This window comes from Hydra vulgaris, chromosome 07 (genome assembly GCF_038396675.1).
Source record: "Hydra vulgaris chromosome 07, alternate assembly HydraT2T_AEP".
NCBI classification, from domain to species: domain Eukaryota; kingdom Metazoa; phylum Cnidaria; class Hydrozoa; order Anthoathecata; family Hydridae; genus Hydra; species Hydra vulgaris.
Genome location: NC_088926.1, coordinates 29125075 through 29150785, shown reverse-complemented (window position 1 = coordinate 29150785; position 25711 = coordinate 29125075). Strand labels below are relative to the sequence as shown.

At 27.4% G+C, this 25711-nt stretch overlaps 1 protein-coding gene across 1 annotated transcript in view; it reads left to right on the top strand.

Annotated features, from left to right (window-relative positions):
* Positions 1 to 25711, top strand: part of LOC100208822 (receptor-type tyrosine-protein phosphatase alpha) — a 65318-nt gene that overhangs the window by 37312 nt on the left and 2295 nt on the right. Inside the window, exons 8-22 of the mRNA XM_065801577.1 lie at positions 2099 to 2168; positions 2470 to 2560; positions 5076 to 5223; positions 6199 to 6289; positions 7694 to 7770; positions 10531 to 10567; positions 10770 to 10867; positions 11038 to 11157; positions 20483 to 20646; positions 20739 to 20874; positions 20970 to 21119; positions 21541 to 21852; positions 23201 to 23329; positions 23834 to 23988; positions 24115 to 24250. Coding sequence (XP_065657649.1) covers positions 2099 to 2168; positions 2470 to 2560; positions 5076 to 5223; positions 6199 to 6289; positions 7694 to 7770; positions 10531 to 10567; positions 10770 to 10867; positions 11038 to 11157; positions 20483 to 20646; positions 20739 to 20874; positions 20970 to 21119; positions 21541 to 21852; positions 23201 to 23329; positions 23834 to 23988; positions 24115 to 24250 — 1914 coding nt within the window. The remainder of the gene's footprint in view (positions 1 to 2098; positions 2169 to 2469; positions 2561 to 5075; positions 5224 to 6198; positions 6290 to 7693; positions 7771 to 10530; positions 10568 to 10769; positions 10868 to 11037; positions 11158 to 20482; positions 20647 to 20738; positions 20875 to 20969; positions 21120 to 21540; positions 21853 to 23200; positions 23330 to 23833; positions 23989 to 24114; positions 24251 to 25711) is intronic.

Below are 25711 nucleotides of genomic sequence, written 5' to 3'. Positions count from 1 at the left end.
TTTAAAAGATTTCAATCCATTCATTGAAGTTGTCTAGTACACTATTCATAGTAGTGAAAATTGTTGTAATGTTAGAGTGGGTATAAAATACTTAAGTCAGCAAAAAGATTGAAACTTAGAATACTAGATAATAAGTAAATTTTGTTTATATAAATAATAAACAATAAAGGGATTCCCTGAGTAAAACTGTAACTAATGTCTTTTAGTTGAGTACAGGTTATGTCATAAGATGCACCTCGTTTAAGATTGTTTAGATAAGTAAGAAACTATTTAAAGTTTTTTTTAATTTAAAAAAAAGTACTTTTGTAACTCATTCAGCGCCGTGAATGGCCATCAAGCTGGAGGTAGTAGTTTTTTGGAGTGGCCATCAAGCTGGAGGTAGTAGTTTTTCAAAAAAACAATTATACAAATTTTACATTCATATAAGATGAACAATATGAATCAAATGTTTGAAAAGTTCATTGATTCAGTTTGATAAATGATTTAGTTTAATTAGTTTTTAAAAATTGTTTTTAAAAGAAAGTTTCTCGGGTTCACCACATTTTTTTCATTAGTGATTTTATCTTTAAAAGGTTATCATGATGACCATTCGTGGCAACTTTTATGAAAGGAAGTTTAATTTTGAATTGCTTTAGCAAAGCATGTGACATTTCGTGTGTGACTATTAATGTATCACTTATTTACCTAAATTATATATTATAAAAAATTTTATCCAGATCTAAAATGTTTTATATATATTTAAAAATATTTACATATTAGGGAATTCCAGACCAAATAATAGGGCAAAAATAGACTTTGAATTCCTGATGCAGATTCTGCATTCCTGAAAAAAGTTATCAATAAAAAACTCTGACATCAAATTTGCTTTAACAAAGATAAACATCTAAACTTGTTTTTCAAATATCCCCCATGTGCTTTGTTGTTTCAGTTTAAATAATTCAAATGTTTAGGTATTAGGTATCTAAATTTCTAAATTAATTTATTAAATCTTTTTAGAGACCTTCATTTGAACCATAATTAGGGGTCTCTAAAAAGTTACTGCTCGCTTTATTGGTGCCCCTATCTACTATAAAGACCAGATTTAGGAGAGGGCAACCAACCATATCTTTCTTTTTATTAAGAAATGACTTATAATTAATTACACCCTTCACATAGGCCAGTTGGCAGATTAGAGAGGCACTGCTTTCTAGTAACACATTCAACTGTTGATAATTAAAAAATAGGGTTATTTAAAAATGCTGGTATTTTTAGTGTGAATTTTACAAGTTCTTAGATCAAAACAAAGTGTTAGAAAAATTTACGAGCAAATCCCCAAATGGCTGAAAATGGGACTTTTTAGTCAAGTGGACTATATATTTTTAAATAAAACTGTTTTCTAAAATATAACAAGCTGCTTATATTTTGCCCATTTGTTGCAGACAATTGTAGCTAATCAGAAAACTAACATGTAAGGACTTGTTGATAAATAGAAAAATACTACGGTTAACTTCATTTTGCCATTTTTTTAGCATTTTTCAGAATTTTTCCAAAGTTGAGGTAGCTGCAGTTTTTTTTCTAAAATGATACAAGCTAATGAAAATCACTATTTTTAAGACAGAAATATCTAGAAAATAGTTCTAAAAAGCATGAGCCACTTATTGAAAGTTAGAAAAAAGTTATAAGGCTTCAAAGTTGTCTATTTTTACCATTCGAGGAATGGCTACCTGAGAGTGTTTGTAAGGCTATAATTTCTAAACTGTTGCACTTGGAACTCTGAAATTGCACATTTAACTTATTTATATCGTTTAGATAATGATATGTAAAAATCAGGAAAATTAGAGATAGTACCCCACAGGCCATTGGTTGAAATATAATGATTTGATCCAATAATTATTCTAATAATCTTTTTGCTGATTTTTTCTTGCCTTGGTTATTTTATGCTTGTCCTAATGTCAAATCTAATTTGCTAATAAAAGATATTTTTGGTTATTTAAATTTTATCCTTTTTATTCAAATCTAATTTTGTTTATTAATATCTTCTCTTGGTTGTTAAATTTATAAGATTTGAGTAAGATCTTGATAAAAAATCTATAAAAACATAACTATTTTCTTATTTTAGGTTGCTGCTAACAATGAATACACTGGTTCTTATAGTGAGCTAAAGGTTTCTACCCAAAAAACTCCTTCAAGTAAATTATTCTTTGTTTATTGTGTATTACACTACTGCCACTAAGTTCTTAAGGGATGCCATTTTTATATTTATGGCATCCATGCTTTTGTCTTACGTTTTCATTTTTTATTCAATTTTTATTTAAAAAAAGTTTTGTGATTGATTGGCAACAACATTGTGTTGCATTTACGTGCATATATTTTCTTTAATATTAAAAAATTTATTTTTCAAAAATTTTTTTCAAATCAGTTGATCTCAAAATTAGTTTGTTCAATGAATTTTTTTGAAAAATTTTATTATAACTGTTCTACTATTTTCAGTCTTAGATAAACCATGGATGTTTGCTTTGATTGGTTTCTTAGCCATTGTTTTGCTGGCCGCCCTTATTATGATTGTTATACTTGTATCAAGGTATATAATGATTAAAATGAAAATATTGAAACTAACTAGATTAAATAGTATGACTGTTACACTTTTATTAATATATTGTGATTATTGTGATTGTTTTAAAGTATTATTATTTCATAATAATTTTTGAAATATTATTTCATCGTTTTTGCCCAATCAATTTGAATATATATTTTCTTGATTTGACTGGCCTTTCAAGCTATCAACTTTAAATTTCTATCAGGTTATCAACTTTAAAGTTCTATTCAAAGGTATCAACTTTAAATTTCTATCAAGGTATCAACTTTAAGGTTCGTGGTATTAATTTTTATAGGTTGGAGAGAGTGACACGAAATTTAATTTTAACAATTTTTTTTCTTTTTTTGTAGATAATTTTGCTCAGCAAATTTGTTGGTTAAATTTATAATCTTTCTGCAATTTTATTGGTTAAATTTGTAATCTCTCTATCTGTATTTATTTATCTATATCTGTAATTTACCTTTCTAATTTGTAATTTATCTTTCTACTTGTAACTCTTAATCTTAATGAGTTTATAATAAAAAAAATAGATATAGATTCTACTAAGTCTGTGAATCAGATCTACTAAGAGGTGTACACAAAATTAACATGTTTAATTTTCACTGGTTGTATTTTTAATTGTGTTATAAATTTGTTTACAACATAATGCAGTTTCAAAAAAACTTTTAGTTTTCCCATTTAACTTAAAATTAGTTTTAAAAATGAAAAAGAAAAAGACGTTATGAGAAAAAGTTTTGCATAAAAAAGAAACTAGAGTTTAATAGCAAGTAAGTTGCAAATACACCCTTACACCATTATTTATGTAAGTTTACACCCTTACACCATTATTCATGTTGTTCAATGTTTTTTTTAAACAAAATCAATCAAATGCAAATATGGTGGAAAAAAATTTTTAAGATATAAAACTAGTTAGAGAACTGGTTAACAGTTTTAAGATTAATCTAAGCCTCCCAAACGTGCAACAAAGTATAGGTTTTCTCATAATTTTGTTGTAAAAATTCAAAATAAATATGGTCTTCATTCTTTCAAATCAAAAAGTGTCCAACAGTTCTGAAACTTACAAATAAGGTGCAAGAACGATTCTGAAACTCACAAATAAAGTGCAAGAACCTCCTATTGAAAGTAGTGTAACAATTATATTTCAAAAACGGTCATCAGCAAATTTCTGATGAATACTTCCAAATATGAAGGGAAAGCATATAACAAATTTAAATATACAAAATATGATAAGTTTGCTTAAAAACTTTGATTTGGCAAACTATTTGCAGGTGTTGTAAAAAATCAGCACTTTATATTTCTAATTCTATTCTGACTATGGAATTGTATTAACATAATGATGTGGAAGTTGTGCTTAAAACAGAAAGTCCTCTAAACTGCATAGAATTGAGAGTTATCGAAAAGTACTTTATTAAACAATTTTTTTTAATTTATTAAACTTTATCACAATTATTAAACAAAACATGAAAAAAAAAAATTACAGAAACATTAAATGTCAATCAAAAATTCAAATAAATTTCATTGAAGTAATGAACATAGAAAAATTTAAAATATACTATAGAGTTATATTTTGAAATTAAATATATCTTATAAGCTTATTTTTTATTTACAAAACTTATTTTTATTATTGTTAAATAAGCAGTAGTGTTGTAGTGGTAAATTATTAATAATTAATTTTAATTTATTTAATAATATTAAATAAATTAAATAAGCAGTAGTGTTGTAGTGGTAAATTATTAATAATTAATTTTAATTTATTTAATAATATTAAATAAATTAAATAAGCAGTAGTGTTGTAGTGGTAAATTATTAATAATTAATTTTAATTTATTTAATAATATTAAATAAATTAAATAAGCAGTAGTGTTGTAGTGGTAAATTATTAATAATTAATTTTAATTTATTTAATAATATTAAATAAATTAAATAAGCAGTAGTGTTGTAGTGGTAGAGCGCTTGCTTCACAAGCAAGTGGTTCTGAGTTCAATCCCCACCACATCCCTGGCAGTGCCGCGCTCAACTTGTTTCTCTGCGCAGCGGCCTTCTTTGTCAAGGTTTGTATTTCCGAGTTATAGAGTTTATAGAGGGGTATAAGCACAATTAAATAGCCTCCTCAGGAGGGGAGGTGAATTACCAAAAAAAATATTTAATGTTAATTAAAATAAATTTGAAGTTCAACTTAACATTTATAATTAGTAAATAAAATGTAAATGTATTACACTATATCTTATATACTGTCAACTTCATTCAGGGGGCATCCCGAAAATGGTTTTAAAGGGGGTTTTGAGGGTGGGTGTCGGGGGGCTAGACACCCACCCTCGGGGCGGCCTTGAATTCATTGACTGTTGTTAAATCTAAAGTTTATGATTACCTGTTGAATATTGTCATTATTATTTTTATAAAAATAATTACAAAATATAAATACTAATACACGTTATTAAGTTTTATTGCTATCATTATTATTAATATATAAGTGATTAATAAGCAATATTTTTTATTGTAGAAGACAGAATAAATACAAAAATGTACGGACAGATGATATTGAAATTGATATGTGCATACGTACTAAACCAATTATGAAAGATTATCTCAAAGAATACTGCATTCAGCAACATGCAAACAGTGATCATGGTTTTCAACAAGAATACGAGGTAAACAGAGTTATTTTGATAGTTGCTAGTTTGTGTTGTTAAACACCTTTTTTCTTTATTTAACTTTGGCATTTTTTATTTTTATTAAAAATAATTAACTTTCATTAATTTTTAATTAAATTTCATTTTGGTTTTTACATGATGAAAACTGTTGTGATGAACACAAACTAATTTTAAATTTAGTTGCTATTTAAATGCGTACATATATTTATATATAAATCAGTAGAAAATCACTTATTAAAATTTTATATTTTACACTGTTTCATCAATTAACACTCAACAGAAATGAATGTTCAAATTAATAAAACTAAAATTTATACCAAAAATTAATCTTTAGTAACTGTGGTAACTAACTGTGTTTGTTACTACAGTTACCATAAGTAGACCATGATCTATTTATAGTAACTTTGTATACCCATGGTGACCAAATATGTATATAAAAAGACAATTTGTTAGAATGGCCTGAAAAATTGCTAGTTTTTTTATTATATCTTGCATCTCATTTGGTGAGGTTTGATTAAATATTTAAAACAAATACTGTCATAAAGCTGTTAATGATAATAAAAAATTAGAACTATCTTATATTTTAATTTTTCATGGGCCAGCACGTAAAATGAAAAAAATAAATATAATGTGTAAAAGTTTTATTCTTTTTTTTTTACCTGTATTTACCTTTTTATAAAGCTAAGGGGGCTGGTACAGTTAAGAAGGTATTTTTTAAAAAATAGTTTTGTTACAGACCTTGAAGAACTTCATAGAGAAAAAGTTGATACATATATGTTCAAGAAACATGGTTACACCTGCATAGAGCTAAATGCACATAGTTATATATACATAGTTACATTTGCATAATTAAAACTATAGCTTTTATCACATAGTAACATTTATTGAAATCTTTTAGTGAAATTAGTGAATTGAGCTGTACATAGAATTATTGCAGTTTAATTTGATATATTTTTTATTTATTTTTCGCAGCTGTTAAAATCATATCCACATAATTTTACATGGGAACACAGCCAGATGCCTTATAATCAACCAAAGAACAGATACAGCAATATAGTAGCATGTAAGAATTTTTGATTACTATTTGAAAAATTGTTGAGTTTTTGTTATAAATTTTTTTTATATAGAGAGTTTTTTTGTAGAATGGTGTAATACTTTCTATAATCAGGATTTAAAGTACATCTTCATTCAATTTAAGTACACCTTCAGTTTCATTTAAGTATATTTGAGGCTTTATTTAAGTATATCTTCAGTTTCATTTAAGTATATCTGATGTTTCTTTTATATATATCTGAGGTTTTAAGTATGTCTGAGGTTTCATTTAAGTATATCTAAGGTTTTATTTAAGTATAGGGTAGATTTGGGTATTATGAGCACCTTAAGCAAAAATTGTTTTTTCAAAAGTAAATATGCTGGACCAAAAATTTTTGTGAATAAACAATTTTTAGGGTTCGCTTACTTGCTATCTCAAAAAAAATTTCTTAAAAATACAGTGGTTTTAAAAAAGTAGCAAAAGTGCTCTTATTACCCAGGCCACTTGGTAATATGAGCACTTTAAATTAGCTCAAAAAAATAACATTATTTAAGTAAAAAAATATCAACCTAACAGTTATAAATAATTTTTGGAATATAATGATTCATTATCAACAAAACTTATCAATGAAAAATCAAGTTTTAAGCCACTTTTTATTGAAACATACTACTTAGTTTTACGAGAGAAAAAAAAGTTTGTTATTTTTTCAATTTTATTAACTCAAACCTTTAAACAATAAAATTACATTTTTTTTTAAATTTAAATTACAGAAAAATATTTAGTATTGTTAAAATATTAAAATTTTTGATTCAAAAAGCAATTAAAACCACTGCAATTAGAACTTTAAACTATTTCAATGAAAAAAATGCTGGGTAATTTGAGCATGCTCATATTACATAAAAATGCTCTCTTTAAATAAAGTCAAAACTAAATGTTTCTATGCATTGTTTTTCGAGCAAAAATGAAACAGATTTCTAACTAACATATTTTTCTTTATAAAAAACTAAATTTCACTATTTTAGCATCAAAATTTCGCACCACTGATTTATGCGCAACTTTAACTTCACTGCTTACAACTTAGAAATCTTTTAGTATGCTCATATTACTCTAATCTACCCTAACTGGAGTCTCTTTTAAGTAAATATGAAGTCTCTTTTAAGTATATCTTTTTATACTTAATATTTATAAGTATAAGTATTTTATTCCTAATTTTTTTTTTTTTTTATTATTATTATTTTTTTTTTGCATAAAGATTTAGAATATTATTGCTAACTCACTAGATTAGGATATAGTTGCTAACCCACTTCAAGACTAACTTAACTAGTTTGTTTATTTTGTTTAAATTACTTTTTACTAAATATAATTCATTCAGATAAAAAATTTAATTTTTATTTATAAATTAAAATTTATGAATATAAATACTATTTTCTTTAGATGATCACTCAAGAGTTATATTGTCTGAATTGAATAATGATGCAAGTACAACATATATCAATGCAAGTTATATTGATGTAGGTTCTTTTTTTGTATTTGTTTCCTTTTTTAGTTAAAAATATACAATAAAGTCCAGTGATTTAAAAAAAATTTTTTTTGAAAGAACAATTACTATTTTTATTAAACCATAAAACCATCCATGTGCAACATGTATAAAAACTTTAAGTCTTGTCGATTATATTTTATTTGGACTTATATTTGTCAAAAAATAACATTAAAATATATTTTTAGGGTGTTCAACCATCATTTAAATCAAAAGTGGTTTTAAATAAACATTAACTTTTAACTGCAAAATGGAATTTAACATAAAACAATAATTTTGTTATAAGACTATTTATCAGAGTTTTGTCTAATTTATGGAGTAGTTAACAGAAAAAAAAGCACATTATTAGAGTTGGCAACTAAAAAGTGGGTTTTCATGATCTCTCTCCTTCCCTTGTAACAATTTTTTTGTTATTTGACATTCTTTTTAACAAAGCCAATAATTTGAAAATATATTTCATTATTTACTTAATCTTAACCAACATACCTTAATCACTTTAAAAAAGTAAAAAAGCTGGGAAGGGTTAGGATTTCATACAAAACTTAATTCATGATTTTCATACAACCCTTTTGCATTAATGCACATTTCAGTATGTTCAGCAAGTCATCAAGACTTTGCTGATTTTCATACAACCCTTTTGCATTAATGCATATTTCAGTATGTTCAGCAAGTCATGAAGACTTTGGTAAACATACTGAACTAAATCAGAAAAAAACATATTAGTTCAAACAAATATTATTAAATTACAACATGTTCTTTTTTTGATTTAAAAGATTTTTATTTATTTTTGGCTTATACTAGAATAAGTGCATTTGTTTTCATGGATTTTCCATTAGCTTCAGTTATACTGATTCAGTAAAACTATCTAGCTTTACTGCTTTTACTGCTGCGAACTAGCCAGTGTATGAAAGACACACTTTAACTTTATTTTTAATTCTGCTCTTTCAAAGGAACGTAATTAATTTTTTTCTTTTTTTTTTTTTAAACATCTTTGCTTCGAACAAGGCTGCAAGCAACCACTGATTAGAGTTGGAAGTTACTGGAAAAAAGAAGATGAAGGTTGTAGAGCAAGATAACGATTGACAGACGACTTAAAGGATTGCAAATAATATGAATCAGGAAGCAATATAAGGGAAGCGAATTCCAAAGAACTGATGCTCGAGGAAAAAATGGTTATGGTTGGAGGTTGGCTGCAAGAGCAGGTTCAACTATGTTTACAATGCGTTTTCACATCTTGTCTAAAAGCGGGAAGCGCATCATTAGAAGATCCGCCCCATATATGGCAACAGTATTCCATACAAGGCCGAATTTGAGATTTATAGAGATAGAGAATAGAATCCGGAGTAAGAAAGTGTCAAGCTCGATAAAGAGATGCAACCTTAGCAGATGCTAATTTTGCAATGGATTTGATATATGGTTTCCAAGAAAGATCGGAAGTAAGAGTTAATCCTAAAAGATAAAGGGTAGATGACTCATTGAGTACATTTCCGTTCATAAATATAAGAAGATCTTATTGCAATAACGATTCCGGAGTAAGAAAGTGTCAAGCTCGATAAAGAGATGCAACCTTAGCAGATGCTAATTTTGCAATGGATTTGATATATGGTTTCCAAGAAAGATCGGAAGTAAGAGTTAATCCTAAAAGATAAAGGGTAGATGACTCATTGAGTACATTTCCGTTCATAAATATAAGAAGATCTTATTGCAATAACGATTCCGGAGTAAGAAAGTGTCAAGCTCGATAAAGAGATGCAACCTTAGCAGATGCTAATTCTGCAATGGATTTGATATATGGTTTCCAAGAAAGATCGGAAGTAAGAGTTAATCCTAGAAGATAAAGGGTAGATGACTCATTGAGTACATTTCTGTTCATAAATATAGGAAGATCTTATTGCAATAACGATTGGCTGAAAAAAATTGGTTATCTGAATTAATGTTCACCAGCCTCTGTGAGCCCCATGCTGTAGCAGAAGTGAGATCCTTTTCAAGCTCAAATGCCTCCTTCAAGCAATCAGAGAGTGTTGGCTTCTTATCGTGACAAGAATAAATGGTAGTATCATCAGCAAACAATGCCACCTTAGATGTGAGAATATCTGAAAGATCCTTAATGTAAATTAAAAAGAATCTAGGGCCAAGGATAGAACCTTGAGGAACCCCTAAAGTTACAGAATAAGAAGAAGAGTGCTGTCCATCGAGGACAGCTTTTATACCAACAAATTTTATATCAATTTGTTGTGCTTTTAAGTTTTAATTTTAATTAAATTTTAATTAATATCATGTTGAACACATGATATTAATTATTTAAAAGTTATAAATAAAACCATCAAAAAAAATTAAATAAGTTATGTAAATTCTAGTTTGAAATAAGTTACATTCAGAAGAGCTTTGACCACACAAACTTATTTTTAAAGTAAGAAATCTATTAAATTTAAAAATTGTTTTAAAAAAACTTTTACTTCTTTGGAAATTAATTATTTCAGCTTAAAGCTTAGAGTGATAAATTCCCAGAAATTGCTGGTGTCTAATATACAATTTTATTTTTTTTAATGATTTTTAATGAAATTATTGTTTTTTTTTTTTATTGATCTATATATTGAAATCATTTAAAATGTATTTTTAATGTTTTAAATACGTATATTAAAATTTTTATTAAAATTGTTTGTTTTTATTTTAATTTTATTTTTTTTAATGGAATTGCATATTGAAATTACTATTGATAATGTTTTGTTTTCAGGGTTATAAAAAACCAAAGGCTTTTATCGCTACCCAAGGTTTTATATTTTTTTAAAAGTATTTTATTTTTAATATTTATGTTTTTGTTTTTAACAGTTTTGATATTTAATAATCTTTTAAATTTACATATTTTGATATAATTTACATATTTATAATAATATTTATATATTATAAATTTATTTATTTACTCGTTATTTTTGTTGTTGTTGTTCTTTGAAGTTTACTGCTGTTTTGTTTTAGGTCCATTGCCAGAGACTGTGATTGACTTTTGGAGAATGATATGGGAAACAGAAAGTTCAATAATAGTTATGCTTACAAACCTTGTTGAAGATAGTAGGGTAAACACTTTTATTTGTGTTGAATTTGTATATAACATACTTAAATTAATTCAATTAAAATCATCAAATCAACCATTTTGAAACAGATATGTTATGCTTAAAACAAAAAATTCCCTTCTTTTTTTTTGTTTAAATAAATAAATTGTTGTTGTTTTTTTTCTTTATTTTAGATAAAGTGTGAGCAATATTGGCCAGAAGGAAAAGGACTTCAATACAAAGACATTGTTGTTACTGTTGATTCAGTTCGTGAAATGACTGACTACACTGTCAGAATGTTTACTTTGCAAAAGGTAAAAAAGAGAAGTGACAACTTTATAATTCAATAAAAAAAAATTTTTTTCAACAGAAAAAATTGTGAAAAATAAAAATAAATAAAAATGCTTTGAATTTCAACAATATATAAAGGCAAAAAAGTGATAACTGATTTTTTTTACTTTTTTATTTTATTTGAAAACTTGTTTTATCATAGCTAAAAATTATAATATACTAAAAACCTTATGAAAATTTCAAGTAGGGGTCATGTTTTTTATAACTTTCTATTTTTTCAAGGTCTTCCCTCACTTTTCTGTGCTTCTTTTTTTTAATTAAATATATTAAATATATATAGCAACTTTAAATTGTTTTGAAACATACTTATATTCTTTAAGAAGTATTTTTATTTTTTAAAATAAAGATTTAATAACAACAACAACAAAAAAATAGGAAATTTGTTAAAGAAAATTGAACTAAAATATTTTAAAACTAAGATATTATAAAGACTATATACTTATTTTAAATAAAAACTTTATGATTTGTGTTATAAGTTAATTAAAAAGAAAGGTGAATTTTTAAAAATTATTCAAAATTGAATCAAATAAATTACACTGCCCAACGTTGATTTTGTTTCGGAACCAAAAATAGTCATTTCTTATGTATTTCCACCTGGTGAATTCAAAAATGACATATTAGCTTTAGTTTAAGAAATAAAAGGAAACATTTTTTGAAATAAAAAAGAATTTTGCTTTTGACTATCCATGTTCCATTCATGTTTAAAACTTGTGATATTAGTTATGTGTGTTTGCTAAAGTTTCTGGTCTAATTTATTTATAGTTTTTTTTTTTCATTTGCAAGTGTAAAATTTGACAAATCAACGTGCCAAGGAAGTGTGTAAATTTAGTAGACAATTTTTGTTACATTTGTGGTGAAATAACATTTTCCTCATAGAAAAGAACTATAACACCTCTTGTGAAGACTGCTTACCAGCATTATTGCGATATAAAGGTAGGGGACCAGGATAAATCATGGGCTCCTCATATATGTTGTAGCTCTTGTTCAGTTACACTATGAGAATGATTGAAAAATAGAAAAAAATCTTTGGCTTTTGGATGACTGCTATTTCTGCTTGACCCAACCCAATGAAATGAATTTGTCAATGAAGAAAATAGGAACAGTTAAATATCTGAATCTTCCACCAGCCATTTGACCTATTCCACATTCGGATAGTTTACCAGTTCCTACTCCACCACAAAGTTGTGAGTTAGAAGCAGAGAATGAAGACAGAAATGAAGTAGAAATAGAAGAAAAAGAAGAAAAAAAGCCTTTCACATTAAATGATCCTGATTTTATGTTAACAGATGATGTGACACACAGTTTGCGTCAATTAAAATTAAGTGATCTTGTTTGAGATCTGGACTAGTCACAGGAAAAGGCAAAACTTCTAGGGTTAAGACTAAAGCAGTGGAATCTTCTCCAATTTGATGTCAAGGTTTCACATTACAGAAAACATCAACAGAATCCGCTTTCTTTTTTTAAGAAAAAAATAATCTTGTTGTTTGCATTGATGTCTTTGTATTAATGCATTGTCTTAAGTTGAATTATGATCCAACTGAATGGAGATTATTCATAGACTCATCTAAGCTAAGCTTGAAAGCTGTATTACTGCACAATGGAAACTGCCTTCCTTCTGTCCCTATTAGTCATGCAGTTTACATGAAAGAGATTTATATAAACATGAAAGTTCTCCTCAACTCAATTAATTACAATGAACACAATTAGAAAATTTGTGGTGATATACTTTTAGGAATGCAAATAGGGTATACTAAATGCTGCTGCTTTTTGTGTATGTGGGACAGTAGAGACAGAAGTTCACATTATATAAAAGAAGACGTGCCTGCAAGAAATCTCAACAAATCACAGTGGGCTATGGTGTGCCAAAAGCCAAAGTTATTTTTATTCAATTTTTGTATAAAAAACTAATATTCAATGAACGTAACATATTGATTTACATAAAAAAATAAAGATTGTTAATCAAAAAATGCCCTTCACTAAAAATTTTTATTTTTAAGTTGTCACCCTGAACAATATTGTAGGCAGTCAAGCACTTTTCTTAAAAAGTTTAGAAAAATAATTTTTTTATATGTTTTGCCATTTAATGTTAAGTAATTTATATTATTACAAATATGAATTGTAGTTTTAATACATATATTGGCTATCATTTGGCATTTCTGTTTATCTTCTTGAACGTATTTGGCTCATTTTATGATCAATCAAAGATAGTGTGTTTAATGGTTGAAATAATTGCATTTTTTTTTGCTAACACTATGCTTATATTTTTTCGGCCATGTTTGGCCAGGATTTTTATAGCTGATATTCACTTAAAAAATATGTTTAATGAGTTAAAAACAGTTTTGGTTGCAGATACTTGCAGATGTAGACTATGTAACTAAAACATTACACATGATTTTATACCGTGACAACTGTCAATGAAACATTTTTTTTATATTACTATATGTTATTGATTATACAAAAACCCTATATAAATAGGTTGCTTAGATATTGTTAGTAAATTAATCACCAACTATATTTAACTTATATTATTTTAGATTGTGCAAAATATATTTTATATATATATATATATATATATATATATATATATATATATATATGTATATATATATATATATATATTATATATTATATACAGTATTGGACAAAACATTTGCAACCAACATCATACAATGCTAAAAAATGTTCCTAATTTTACATGTCTTAAAAACGAAACGAACTATACTACCACAGCAAACAGTTCTGGAGTCATAGCATGTCATGACATGAGCAATCAGCTGACAGTTGACAGCACACAGGCAGAATTTCGTTGACAAGTGCCATTTTGCAGCGGACAAAACAAGTGCAACTTTTTTGGTTTGTTTCATTAACTTAAGTCTGGTCCGTGTCAACGTCACGGAAGTTTTTTAATAATTAAAGGAAGTATCCAGAAGCATGCAGAAGCTTCCAGAAGTTTCCAGAAGAAGCATCTGGAAGCATCCAGAAATATCCAGAAACATTCAGAAGCTTCCAGACGCATCCAGAAGCTTCCAGAAGCATCGAAAAGAAGCATATAGAATCTTCCAGAACAGGTTCACACAGGTTCATTTTACTATATAAGAGACATGTATATCGACATGTAATTCAGTCAGTATATGGAAGTCAATCAGTCAGTATTATCAAGACAGTTTATCGAAGTGAGTTTTATCAAAGTGTTTTATCGAATAACATCAATACAAGAAGTGAAATACAACAAGTGTTTCATTACATCAATACAGTCCACATCCAACCAAAACGTTGTGTTCCACAGAGCATTATTGTATCATCACAAGGTAAATGTAACACGGTAAGCCTTGAGAAGCGTGATTATTTATTTTTATTATTTTTATGACTTCAAGTGCAAAAATGGCTCCCAACAGTCTTGGATTGGAACTAAGGAAGAAAATTATTGGCGATTATGTAAGTGGAATGTCACAAAAAAGTATTTGTGATAAATATAGCGTGAAAAAATGGACCGTATCAAGATTATGTTCCAAATTTCATTCTACGGGGAAGTTGGCAGCAGATAACAAAGGTGGAAGACCGCGTTCCACCACTTCTAGAGAGGATTCTATGATCGTCAGATCCGTCAAGAAGGATCCCTGGATATCATCAGTCGAGATACAAAAGCAATTAGAGCCGCTTGTATCGGACCAAACAATCAGACGACGTGCTGTTGAAGCCGAACTGTTTTCTCGACGCCCTGCAAAGAAACCGCTGATTTCACTAAAAAACCAGAAGAAAAGACTCCTGATTGCTACATCTCATATTGACTGGAATGTGCAGAAATGGCAAACTGTCCTGTTCAGTGATGATTCGAAGTTCAACATCATTGGGAGCGATGGCATTTGCCGTGTATGTCGACCAGCCGGAAAACGCCTCGATTTACGTTACTGCCATAAGACCGTGAAGCATGGTGGAGGCAATGTAATGATCTGGAGGTGTTTTTCTGCTAACGGTCTAGGTCCAATACATCGAAACAATGGAATAATGGACCGTTTCATGTATAAAAATATCCTGAAAGATGTTATGTTACCTCATGCTGAATGGAATATGCCAATAAGATGGGTTTTTCAGCAAGACAACGATCCGAAACACACTGCAAAAGTAGTCAAGCAGTGGTTTCAAGACAACCACCTATCGGTGATGGATCGGCCGCCTCAATCTCCGGATCTCAACCCTATCCAGAACCTGTGGAAGATCGTCAACTGCAGAATTAATCGTGAAGGTGTTTGTAATAAGGATCAACTGTTTGAACAAATCCCAAAAGCCTGGGCAGCGATTCCACAAAGTTTCATTGATCACCTGATCGAATCTATGCCTCGAAGATGCAAGGCTGTGATCGACAACAAAGGATTCGCCACGAAATATTGATAGCGAAATACAGCTTGGTCAACATTTTGTCGAGTTGCACTTGTTTTGAAGGAAATCAACTTTTTTTATGTCCAGAAGGAAATCAACTTTTTTTAATACTTTTGATTAATTTATTAATTTTCGTGTACAAATAATGAACTTTGTGATGAATAAAACTTGAAGAACTTTGTCTCTAAACAGTTACATAGTTATTTCTCTAAATTGAAAAAATGCAGCACTTTTATATAAAGAAACTAAATTAGCGTTATTTGGTTACACTCGTTTTGTCTGATACTGTATATGTATTATATACATATATATACATATACATATATAAATATATATATATATATATATATATATATATATATATATATATATATATATATATATATATATATATATATATATATATATATATATATATATACACACACACACACATATATATATATATATATATATATATATATATATATATATATATATGTATATATATATATATATATATATATATATATATATATATATATATATATATATATATATATATATGTATATATATATATGTATATATTATTATTATTATTATTATTTATTCTACAAATGGAAAAGTCATATGTATATGGCTTTTCCATTTGTAGAATAAATAATAATATAACAATGAAGTACCATTATATATACAACTGCATTAGATCTAATAATATGTCTATACAAGATACAGCAATTTATGATCAATTAGTTGTCAAGTTAGACTTAAATGATTCTGAAATTATAAGAAACAAATTAATTGCATTCCTAAAGAACTTGAAGTCTCGTTGGAATGATGTTAACCGCAAAGCTGCAGCATTTGAGAAAAAATATGCAAAATGGTTGGATTTTGACTTTATACCTTTTGCATATGTTCCACCTGCTACTCTAACAATTGTTACTACTCCTCTTGGTAGGCCTACTTTAAATTTTGATGAGTTCTCTTTGAGATCTAAGTATAGAAAAGTTGCTGATATAGATCAATACTCAGCTAGCCAACTATTATTTGCAACTAAAGTCAAATTCGGAAAAAATAGTGAGCCTAAAAAAGCCAAACTAGCAGAAAAATTGTTAGTGGATACTATATCCCCATCTTGTATGTCTACTGATGAAGCTTTGGCCCTTATTTTAGATTTTAATTTGACAAAGGCATCTTATCAACATATAAAAAACAAAGCTGATGAAAAGGAATGCAATCTCTACCCAGCATATAATAATGTTAGAGTGGCAAAAGATCAATGCTATCCTAAAAACATTAGCGTAACTGACCATTCTGCTAGTGTTCCACTTCAAGATCTAATGGATCACATTACAACAAGGCTTTTGGAGACACAGACTGGTGTTTTAAATGCAAATGAGTGTAATAGATTTACTCTAATATACAAAGCTGGTTTTGATGGCTCAAGTGGGCATAGTATTTATAAACAAACATGTAATGATAATGAGTGTTCTAGGAATCTGAAGAGTGAGGAGTCTCTGTTTATTACATGCTTTGTGCCTTAGAGCTCTCATCTATTCTCAATGATAAAAAGATTATTCTTTAGAGTAATTCTAAACCATCATCTACTTTGTACTGTCGGCTTTTGCGATTTAAATTTGTAAAGGAAACTGCAAACCTTCTTCATAGTGAGGAATTGACATTAAAAAATGAGGTCATACAGCTAACTAAAACAAGCTATATCCTACATAATGGTAAGTCTATTGATTTGACCATAAAATTGAAATTACTATGATTGATGGCAAAGCCCATACTGAATTATCAGATGTAACATATACATACATACATACCTATATATATATATATATATATATATATATATATATATATATATATATATATATATATATATATATATATATATATATATATATATATATATATATATATATATATATATATATATATATATATATATATATATATATAGGTATATAATATATGTATGTATAAATATATATAAATACACACACGTTTTTATATTTGATTAGTTTAAAATGCAGTTTTTTATTTATTACAGGTGTTACTGAAGTTGCACACTCAAAATGGGTTACAATATGGGATTTTGATTCTACATGCATGGATACGAACATTTGAATGCTTAATCCACATTGCTTATAAATTGCCAATCAAGAAATGGTCTTTAAGATTACCAGCTGACAAGCAACAAATTGAAGTGCAAAAGGAAAAAATTCAACTTGTTCTTTAAGAGAAAATGGTACTGATTGTCGATAGGCCTAAGGCTAGCGGCTCAAGAACATCTAATGATGGCAACACCTCCAGAAAAGCCTTTCAGAATGAACAATTGTTTTCTGAAATAACAGGACTTAATTTTGCACTTATAAAAATGCTCCATGTTGTTCTGACTTATATTTCATGTGGTTTTGAGCTTGATGCAGATTTATTCAGTTAATACTGTACACATACAGCTAGGTTTTACGTGGAGTGCTATCCATGGTACTATATGCCGCAGAGCATTTACAAAATGTTAATTCTTGCTCCCAGTCTTGTTGGTTATATAACCTTACCAATTGGGCTCTTAAGTGAAGAAACAATAGAGGCCCCGAATAAAGATTTTAAAAAGTATAGCGAGCATTTTACACGCAAGTGTGACCGTACCAAATGTAATGAAGATTTGTTTAAGCGATTATTTTGCTCTAGTGATCCAGTCATTTCTTCACTAAGAACAATATTTAGTACTAAGAAGAAGGTTTTGCCAGAAGGTGTTCTGCAGTTGTTAAAAAACAGTGTTTAGATTTTCTTATGAATTTTTACATGCCAAATTTTGGTTTCTTCCTTTGTTATTAAAAAAATTCAAATTTATGCATTGCAAATTAAAATTGTCAGTATTCTATAATTAAGATAAATTAAAAAGTTCCCACATATATTTATTTGGAACACCAGAGCATTAAAAATCCTATTTTTTTAATAATTTGCAGTAAATAAGTCAAGAATTTTATAAAATTGATTGTCACTATAAAAAGCTTGTTGCTATGCATAATAAGGTATCCATAGCAACCAAACTTAATATCATAATATAAAATGCATACCTCGTATTAGTGCTCTTACCAAATTTAGTATATATGACACAAGTAGGTTAATACTACGCCAAAATAGGTATCCATAGCAACCAAATAAAAAATAACACCTTAATAAGAGGTGCAGATCTTACACTGGTGCTCATGCCAAATTTAATGTATATAGCACACATAACAAATGTGCGACTACAAAAAGTAGGTTGTTACTATGCAAAAATTAGGTGTCCATAGCAACCAAATAAAAAATGCCATCTTAATAAGAGGCGTAGACGCTACACTGGTGCTCGAGCCAAATTTAGTGTATATAGCACACATAAAAAATCTACAACTACTAAAAGTAGGTTGTTGCTAATGCAAAAAAATAGGTATCCATAGCAACTAAATAAAAAAAACACCAACATAAGAAGCTCAAACCTTATATTGGTACTCATGCCAAAAATAGTGAGCGTAGCACTATAATTAAATTAGTTATTAATTTTGTCTCAAAATTGGCCATTCTGGCCCACTGTGCACAGATGAAAAAAATGTTATTGCTGAACCACTCGTGTATCCAAAAGATGTTCTTTTTCCACCATTACATATTAAGTTGGATTTAAAGAAAAATTTTGTCAAAGGTATGAACAAAGAAGGACAGGCTTTTAGGTATTTAAGAAACAAATTTCCAAAAATAAGTGATGCAAAAGTTAAAGTGGGTATTTTTATTGGGCCACAAATATGTCAACTTATGAAGGATCCTGCATTTGATGAAGTTTTGAAGGGGTAAGAAAAGGATACTTGGGAAATTCTTAAGGGAGTGATTTGCGGTTTTTTAGGCAACGAAAGAGTTGATAACTACATTCAACTGGTAACAGTACTTCTGCAAAAATAGAATTTTTAATTATTATTTATTCTAATCAACAGTAATATGAAAGCATAGCCTCATTCCAACTTTAAAAAGTTGGAATGAGGCTATGCTTGCAGATTACTGTTGGTTTGTGTGTAAGGATGCTCAAGAACTAATCTACAAAAGGAAAGCAAAAAGATCATGATCTCGTGACAGTACCCTGTAATCATCTTTATATCTATTAGTTTGATTATCATGATTTCTTTGTTTAAAACTGAATCGGTTATAAAAAAAACCAAATGTACTTATATTAATAGAATATGTAAATTATGTCATATTTTTCTGTTACAAATTAACTGAAATAAAAATTTATTGCTATTGTATATTTCAGAAACTAGAGCTAATAAAAAGTTTTCGTTGTCATTTTCACTTTTCTCAGCCCAAAATTAGTATAATTTGAATAAAATTGTTAAAGGTAAAAAAAAAATATTTTTTTGTTGCCCAGCGTTATTTAACATTGTAATCAAGTATTTTAGATTTAAAAACGTCACAAATAGAATAATTTCTTGAAAATAAAATTATACAATAAATAAAATAATAGTATAAATAGAATAATCTTATCTTACAAGATCGTTTTTGTTATAATGGTTTATAAAATATAAAGTACTTCTCCATTTTAATTATCTCCATTATAATTGTCATTATAATAATGTGGTTTTAACATTATAAAAACAGTGTTTTAAGTTTAACACTTTAAAAAAAAACTTTTTCATTATGAATAAGAGTTTATTTTTATTAATTTTTTTAATGACTAATAGACACTATTAGAAAAACATCTTTTCAGTTTAGCTTAATGTCCAAATTTTATTATGGTACCTTATAATACTGTTTGTTTTTTGTTTGTTTTTTTCGAAAAATTGAAATAAAACAAGTCTAGTAATGGTTAGATTTTAAAATTTAAATGTAAAATAAATGAAACATTTTTGTGTATTATTTACATTATTCAATATATTTCAAATGTTTTAATATAGTTTAAATGTCCAGAACTTGGTACACGTCAAGTGCGACAGTATCATTTTACCACATGGCCTGACCATGGTGTTCCATCTCATCCTACATCAGTTCTTTCATTTACACGTCATGTAATGAGTTACATGGATAGTTTACCTTGTGCTGAATGTGTTGTTCATTGTTCGTAAGTTTTTTACTTTTTTGTGCTTTTCATTATTTGTTGTTTATTTTAATTCATTTAATAAAAAGGTTCATGATCAAGTTTGCTTTTTCCAGGGCTGGTGTTGGGCGTACTGGAACATTTATTGCTATTGAAATAGGCTTACGCCAACTTGAAGCAGAAAATAAAGTTGATGTATTTGGCTCAGTATTTGCAATGAGAGCACAACGAAATTTTATGGTGCAGACAGAGGTAATATATATTAAATTCAAAACTTTATAAAAATTTTGAAATGCCTGATTTTTTTTCTTTGACAGTTCATATTACTTTTGCTTTTGTTTATTTAGCTTCAATACACTTTTATATACGATGCCTTGTTAGACAGTGTTGTATGCGGAAATACAGAGATTGCTCCAGCTGATCTACCTGCAAAAATAAGGTTTCTTAATGAACAAGATCCTGAAACTAATGCATCAAATTTTGCTTCTGAGTTTAAAGTAGGTCTACCTAAACAGATTCTTGTTGAAATTTTATTTGCTTTAATTTTTAAATTTAAATTTTTTTTTAATTATCTGAGATTTTAATTGCTTCATATATACGGCATATAATATATAATAATAAATGTATATATTTTTATTCATTACAAACACAATATCAAGGTTTTTATAGATTCATAATTGAAAATAATTGAAAAGCTTTCATTTATAAGTGATAGAACTATAAAAATTACTTTCATTTCTCCAACTATTCTCCGAATCCCTAACTTAATTAGTGTTCGTCTGCAGCATTGTTAAGAGTGAATAAGTGTGTGTGTGTGTGTGTGTGTGTGTGTATATATACACACACATATTAATTCATATATATATATATATATATATATATATATATATATATATATATATGTTTATCTATTTTAAGCGATTAGAATCTGGAAGTGCACCAGGTGATTCTAACCAATATACTGATGCTGCTCATCATGAAAATAAGCAGAAAAACAGATACCTAAATATATTACCATATGACAAAAACAGAGTTAAACTTATTCCAATTGCTGGCAGTAGGCAATCTGATTATATCAATGCAAGTGTAATCGATGGTTTTCAGCAAAAAAATGCTTTTATTGCAGCTCAAGCTCCCCTTGAGAATACAGTGAAAGACTTTTGGCGAATGATTTTAGAGAAGAAAATTCAAACTATTGTTATGCTTACAAAACTGGAAGAAAAGGGACAGGTATTTTTTGTCGTTGTTATAATAATTTAAAAAATAAAAGTTAATAATATAAAGTTCAACTATAAATATAAATTAATAATATTTAAGTTGATAACATTCAAATTTATTTTAAATCCTTTTATATTTAACAAACTTTTTAAGATTTTCATAAAACTAAAACCTCACTCAAAGAAAGTTATGGCATATAAAAGCTGCATAATTTGCGACATTCCTTTTCTGTACAATTTTTATAGCTGATTTAAGAGTATTGTTTGCATTTTTGCAACAGATAAAAGGAATGGTCAGTCCCACTGGTTCAATATTAAAAGATTTATTTAAACATTTAGCTAAATTTTTAAACAAAGTATGGAAAAACCTCTTTGAATTATTCTCGAGACATTTGTGATCTAATTTGAGTTGGAACTTACAGTCAGTTTTAATAGAAGATTTACAGCCAATTTGAAGGAAAAACTACTAAATTTCTTTGCAATCCCAGTGAACTGTTTTTTTTTTTGTTTTGTTTTTCCAATAAATATTTTTTAATAACATTTTCTTATCTTTTAACTATGCTTTTTTAATTTGGTTATTATTAATTTAAGTCCCTACAATATTATCACAAAGCACTGGGAAAGAGCAATGTGAAAAAAACATAAAATATTTATCTTTAATTTAGTCTATATTAAATTGTTTTTTTTTTAACAATTTCTGCCTTATACAATTCATAATCAAAACGATGTCAACCTATTCAGGCTAAACTTTGCAATTAAGGCTCATGCCATTTTTAGCCAACCATAATAACTGATTTTTGTCAAAACCCAGAAAAATATAGATTTTTATATAATATATTGCTTAGAAGTAAAAAAAATTAATCCTTTTAAAATTGTAAAGAACCAACTATTTCACTCAATAATTATTTCAAATATGATGCAATAATGGCTGAGTTTTTTTTATAATGTTTTTCGATGCTTTTTATTTTTTTAAAAGGTTTTTTAAAAATACCTTCATATTTGTTATTTTATAAAATATCTAACGACTTGGTTTTATTTTTCAATTTCTTAGTATGTAATCCTTTCGCTTACAATGGATATCAAAATTATGTAATTGCCCGACATTTTCAAACAATCTCTAATAAAGTTATTTTTTATATTTTTTGTGTGTGTGTGTGTGTGTGTGTGTGTGTGTGTGTGTGTGTATATACATACATATATATATATATATATATATATATATATATATATATATATATATATATAATATATATATATATATATATATATATATATATATATATATATATATATATATATATATTGCTTTCAAAATTTGATCATTTACCATTTTCGTTAAAATACAGTTTATTTATTTAAAGGAAAAATGTTATTTGTACTGGCCTCAAGCTGGTTCAGTTGCTTACGGCTCAGTAAGTGTAGAGCTCTTGAATGTGAAAAAAGATGATGATTATTTGGTGACTCATGAGTTGCGGCTAACAAATCAAGAGGTTTTTTATTAAAATATTGTTGTTGTTTTTGTTTGTAATTTTTATTAATAATTATTAATTATTCATTCGAAATTGTTTTCATTATTATTTGCTTATATTTGTTTAATTGATTTGTTTAATGTTTTTGTTATTTTTTGTTTATGAAGTTAAATTTTAAAATTAGTTATTTTTTATACAAATAAGAACATTCAAATTATTTTACTTTTAGGCGGAAAATTGGGAAATTTTGATAATATTTACACTTTTTTAATTTAAGAAATGATCAATCAAATTATCAAAAATAAATTATTTGTTTAAGAAATTAAGTATATTTAAAATAAATGACTTTTAAATAATTTTAAACTACTATGGAGCAAAAAACAAAGATTCAGAACATTACAATCTCATCTGGATAGTTGATAATATCAATGCTTAAAAAATTATTTACAAATCTTTTTGAATACAATAACGTCACAATTCGTGGAATTATATCTTGTATCTATTTTGTTTTGTATTTTATAATAGACTGGTCGATCTTGGATCATTACACATTTTTGGTTCTTGGGATGGCCAGACTATGGTTCTCCAGAATCTGGTTCAGAGATTATACAACTTATTGGCTCAGTTCAAAAATCAAAAAAATCAACTTTAGAATCTGGACCCATACTTGTACATTGCAGGTACTTAAACATGTGTTATTTGCTTCTGAAAGAGGGATTGAATATTTTTCTTGTACATGTATTTGTATATATCTAAAAAAGGGATAAAAATAATTGTAGTATTGTATTACTGATACATTTTTTTAGTGGTGGAGTTGGGCGTACAGGTGTTCTTATGGCTGTTATGAATTCTATTGAACGACTAAAAGTAAAGGGTGTTGTTGACATTTTTCAAACTATTCGAGCTTTAAGACTACAAAGAACAGCAATGGTTCAAACAGTGGTATTTTTTTAAATTTATATTAGTTATTTTAAGTTGTTTGTTATTTCTTGTCGTGTTGGTTTGGTGAATTTTCTTTTTTCTTTGTGTTATATTAATTGTGTTATATTAATTGTGTTATATTATTGTTTGTTTAAATTCCTTTCTTTTATAATAATTTCATACTGTAATTATTATCGTCTGGTCTTATAAATGTTTTGCTGCTTCGTTTGTTCTGCTTTTTAAAGCAAAAACGGATATTTTACTTAAAGAATTTTAATGTATTGTTTTATTTATGTTTGTTTTTGCTACTTTTTACTACCACTATGATCAGTTGAAATTTTGATGGTTTTAAATTGAGTTTTCTCAAAGATCACTTAACCAATTGTAATGACTTTCTTTTTATAATGATGCTTACATAATTAATGATGCTAATATAATTATCTTTTGTTTCAACAAAAATAAATATAGCCTTAACTTTACAATGTGCAAATAATTTAATTTTTTGTAAAGTAACTGCCATCATCTCTACAATTTTACTTTGCGCCACTTTTTTTGTAGCATTAATCCACAAATCTCGGAAGTTTTTGACACTATTTTTACATTTGCCTATCTTCCCCAATATTCCCTTCACAATTGTCCAGTAAGATTTGATAACTTGCTGCTCAGGACAGTTTGGTGGATTAGTATTCTTTGGAACAAAATGAACTCTTTTCTTTCTTATACCACTGAATTACTTTTTTTGGAATAGTGGATCGATGCCAGATCTGGCCAAAATTAGATTGATTATTTGTGCTTTTTAATTAGAGGAAGAAGTCATTTTTTCAAGCATCCACTCACATATAGATCTGATGTCAAAGATGTTATGAAAGGAGAGCTTTTAAAACCTCAACTGCAAATTACCTGCCATACAAGGAACTTCAAAGCGATTTTCTTACTCAAATGTACTTTGTCCAAATTTTGTACAAAAATCTACAAATGTAATTTGCCAGAAGCTTTATAACGTTTCAACTGATAATAGTGATTACCTGGAAGCATTGAGTGATCTTTTTTACAGTAAGTTTCATCGTCTTCTAAAATGCATAAATTTTTTTTCATATTAATTTAAGCAAATTTGTAGTTAATCCAATTGCCTTGATTTCTCCATCAAGTGACCTTTTTAGTATTTTTTTCTCGTAATATTCTTTCAGATTTTATTTTTTGAATACTCTTTAAACGAAAGCTTTATTGTGTTTAAACTTCGTAGTTAAATCTTGTTGTAACTAAGTTGGATTTTGATGAATTGAGTCAACTATTGATTTTGCCTTCTTTTTTTAAATCTTGATTTTCCACCACTTTCCGATTTTATTTTACAGTTTTGTTTTCCTTATAACATTTAATAATATTTCCAACAGTTGATTTTGGAGCTTTTTGTGCTTTTGAAATCATGGAATATGAGAACGATGGATTATCTAATAAAAATTCAAATTTTTGTTTCGAATTTTA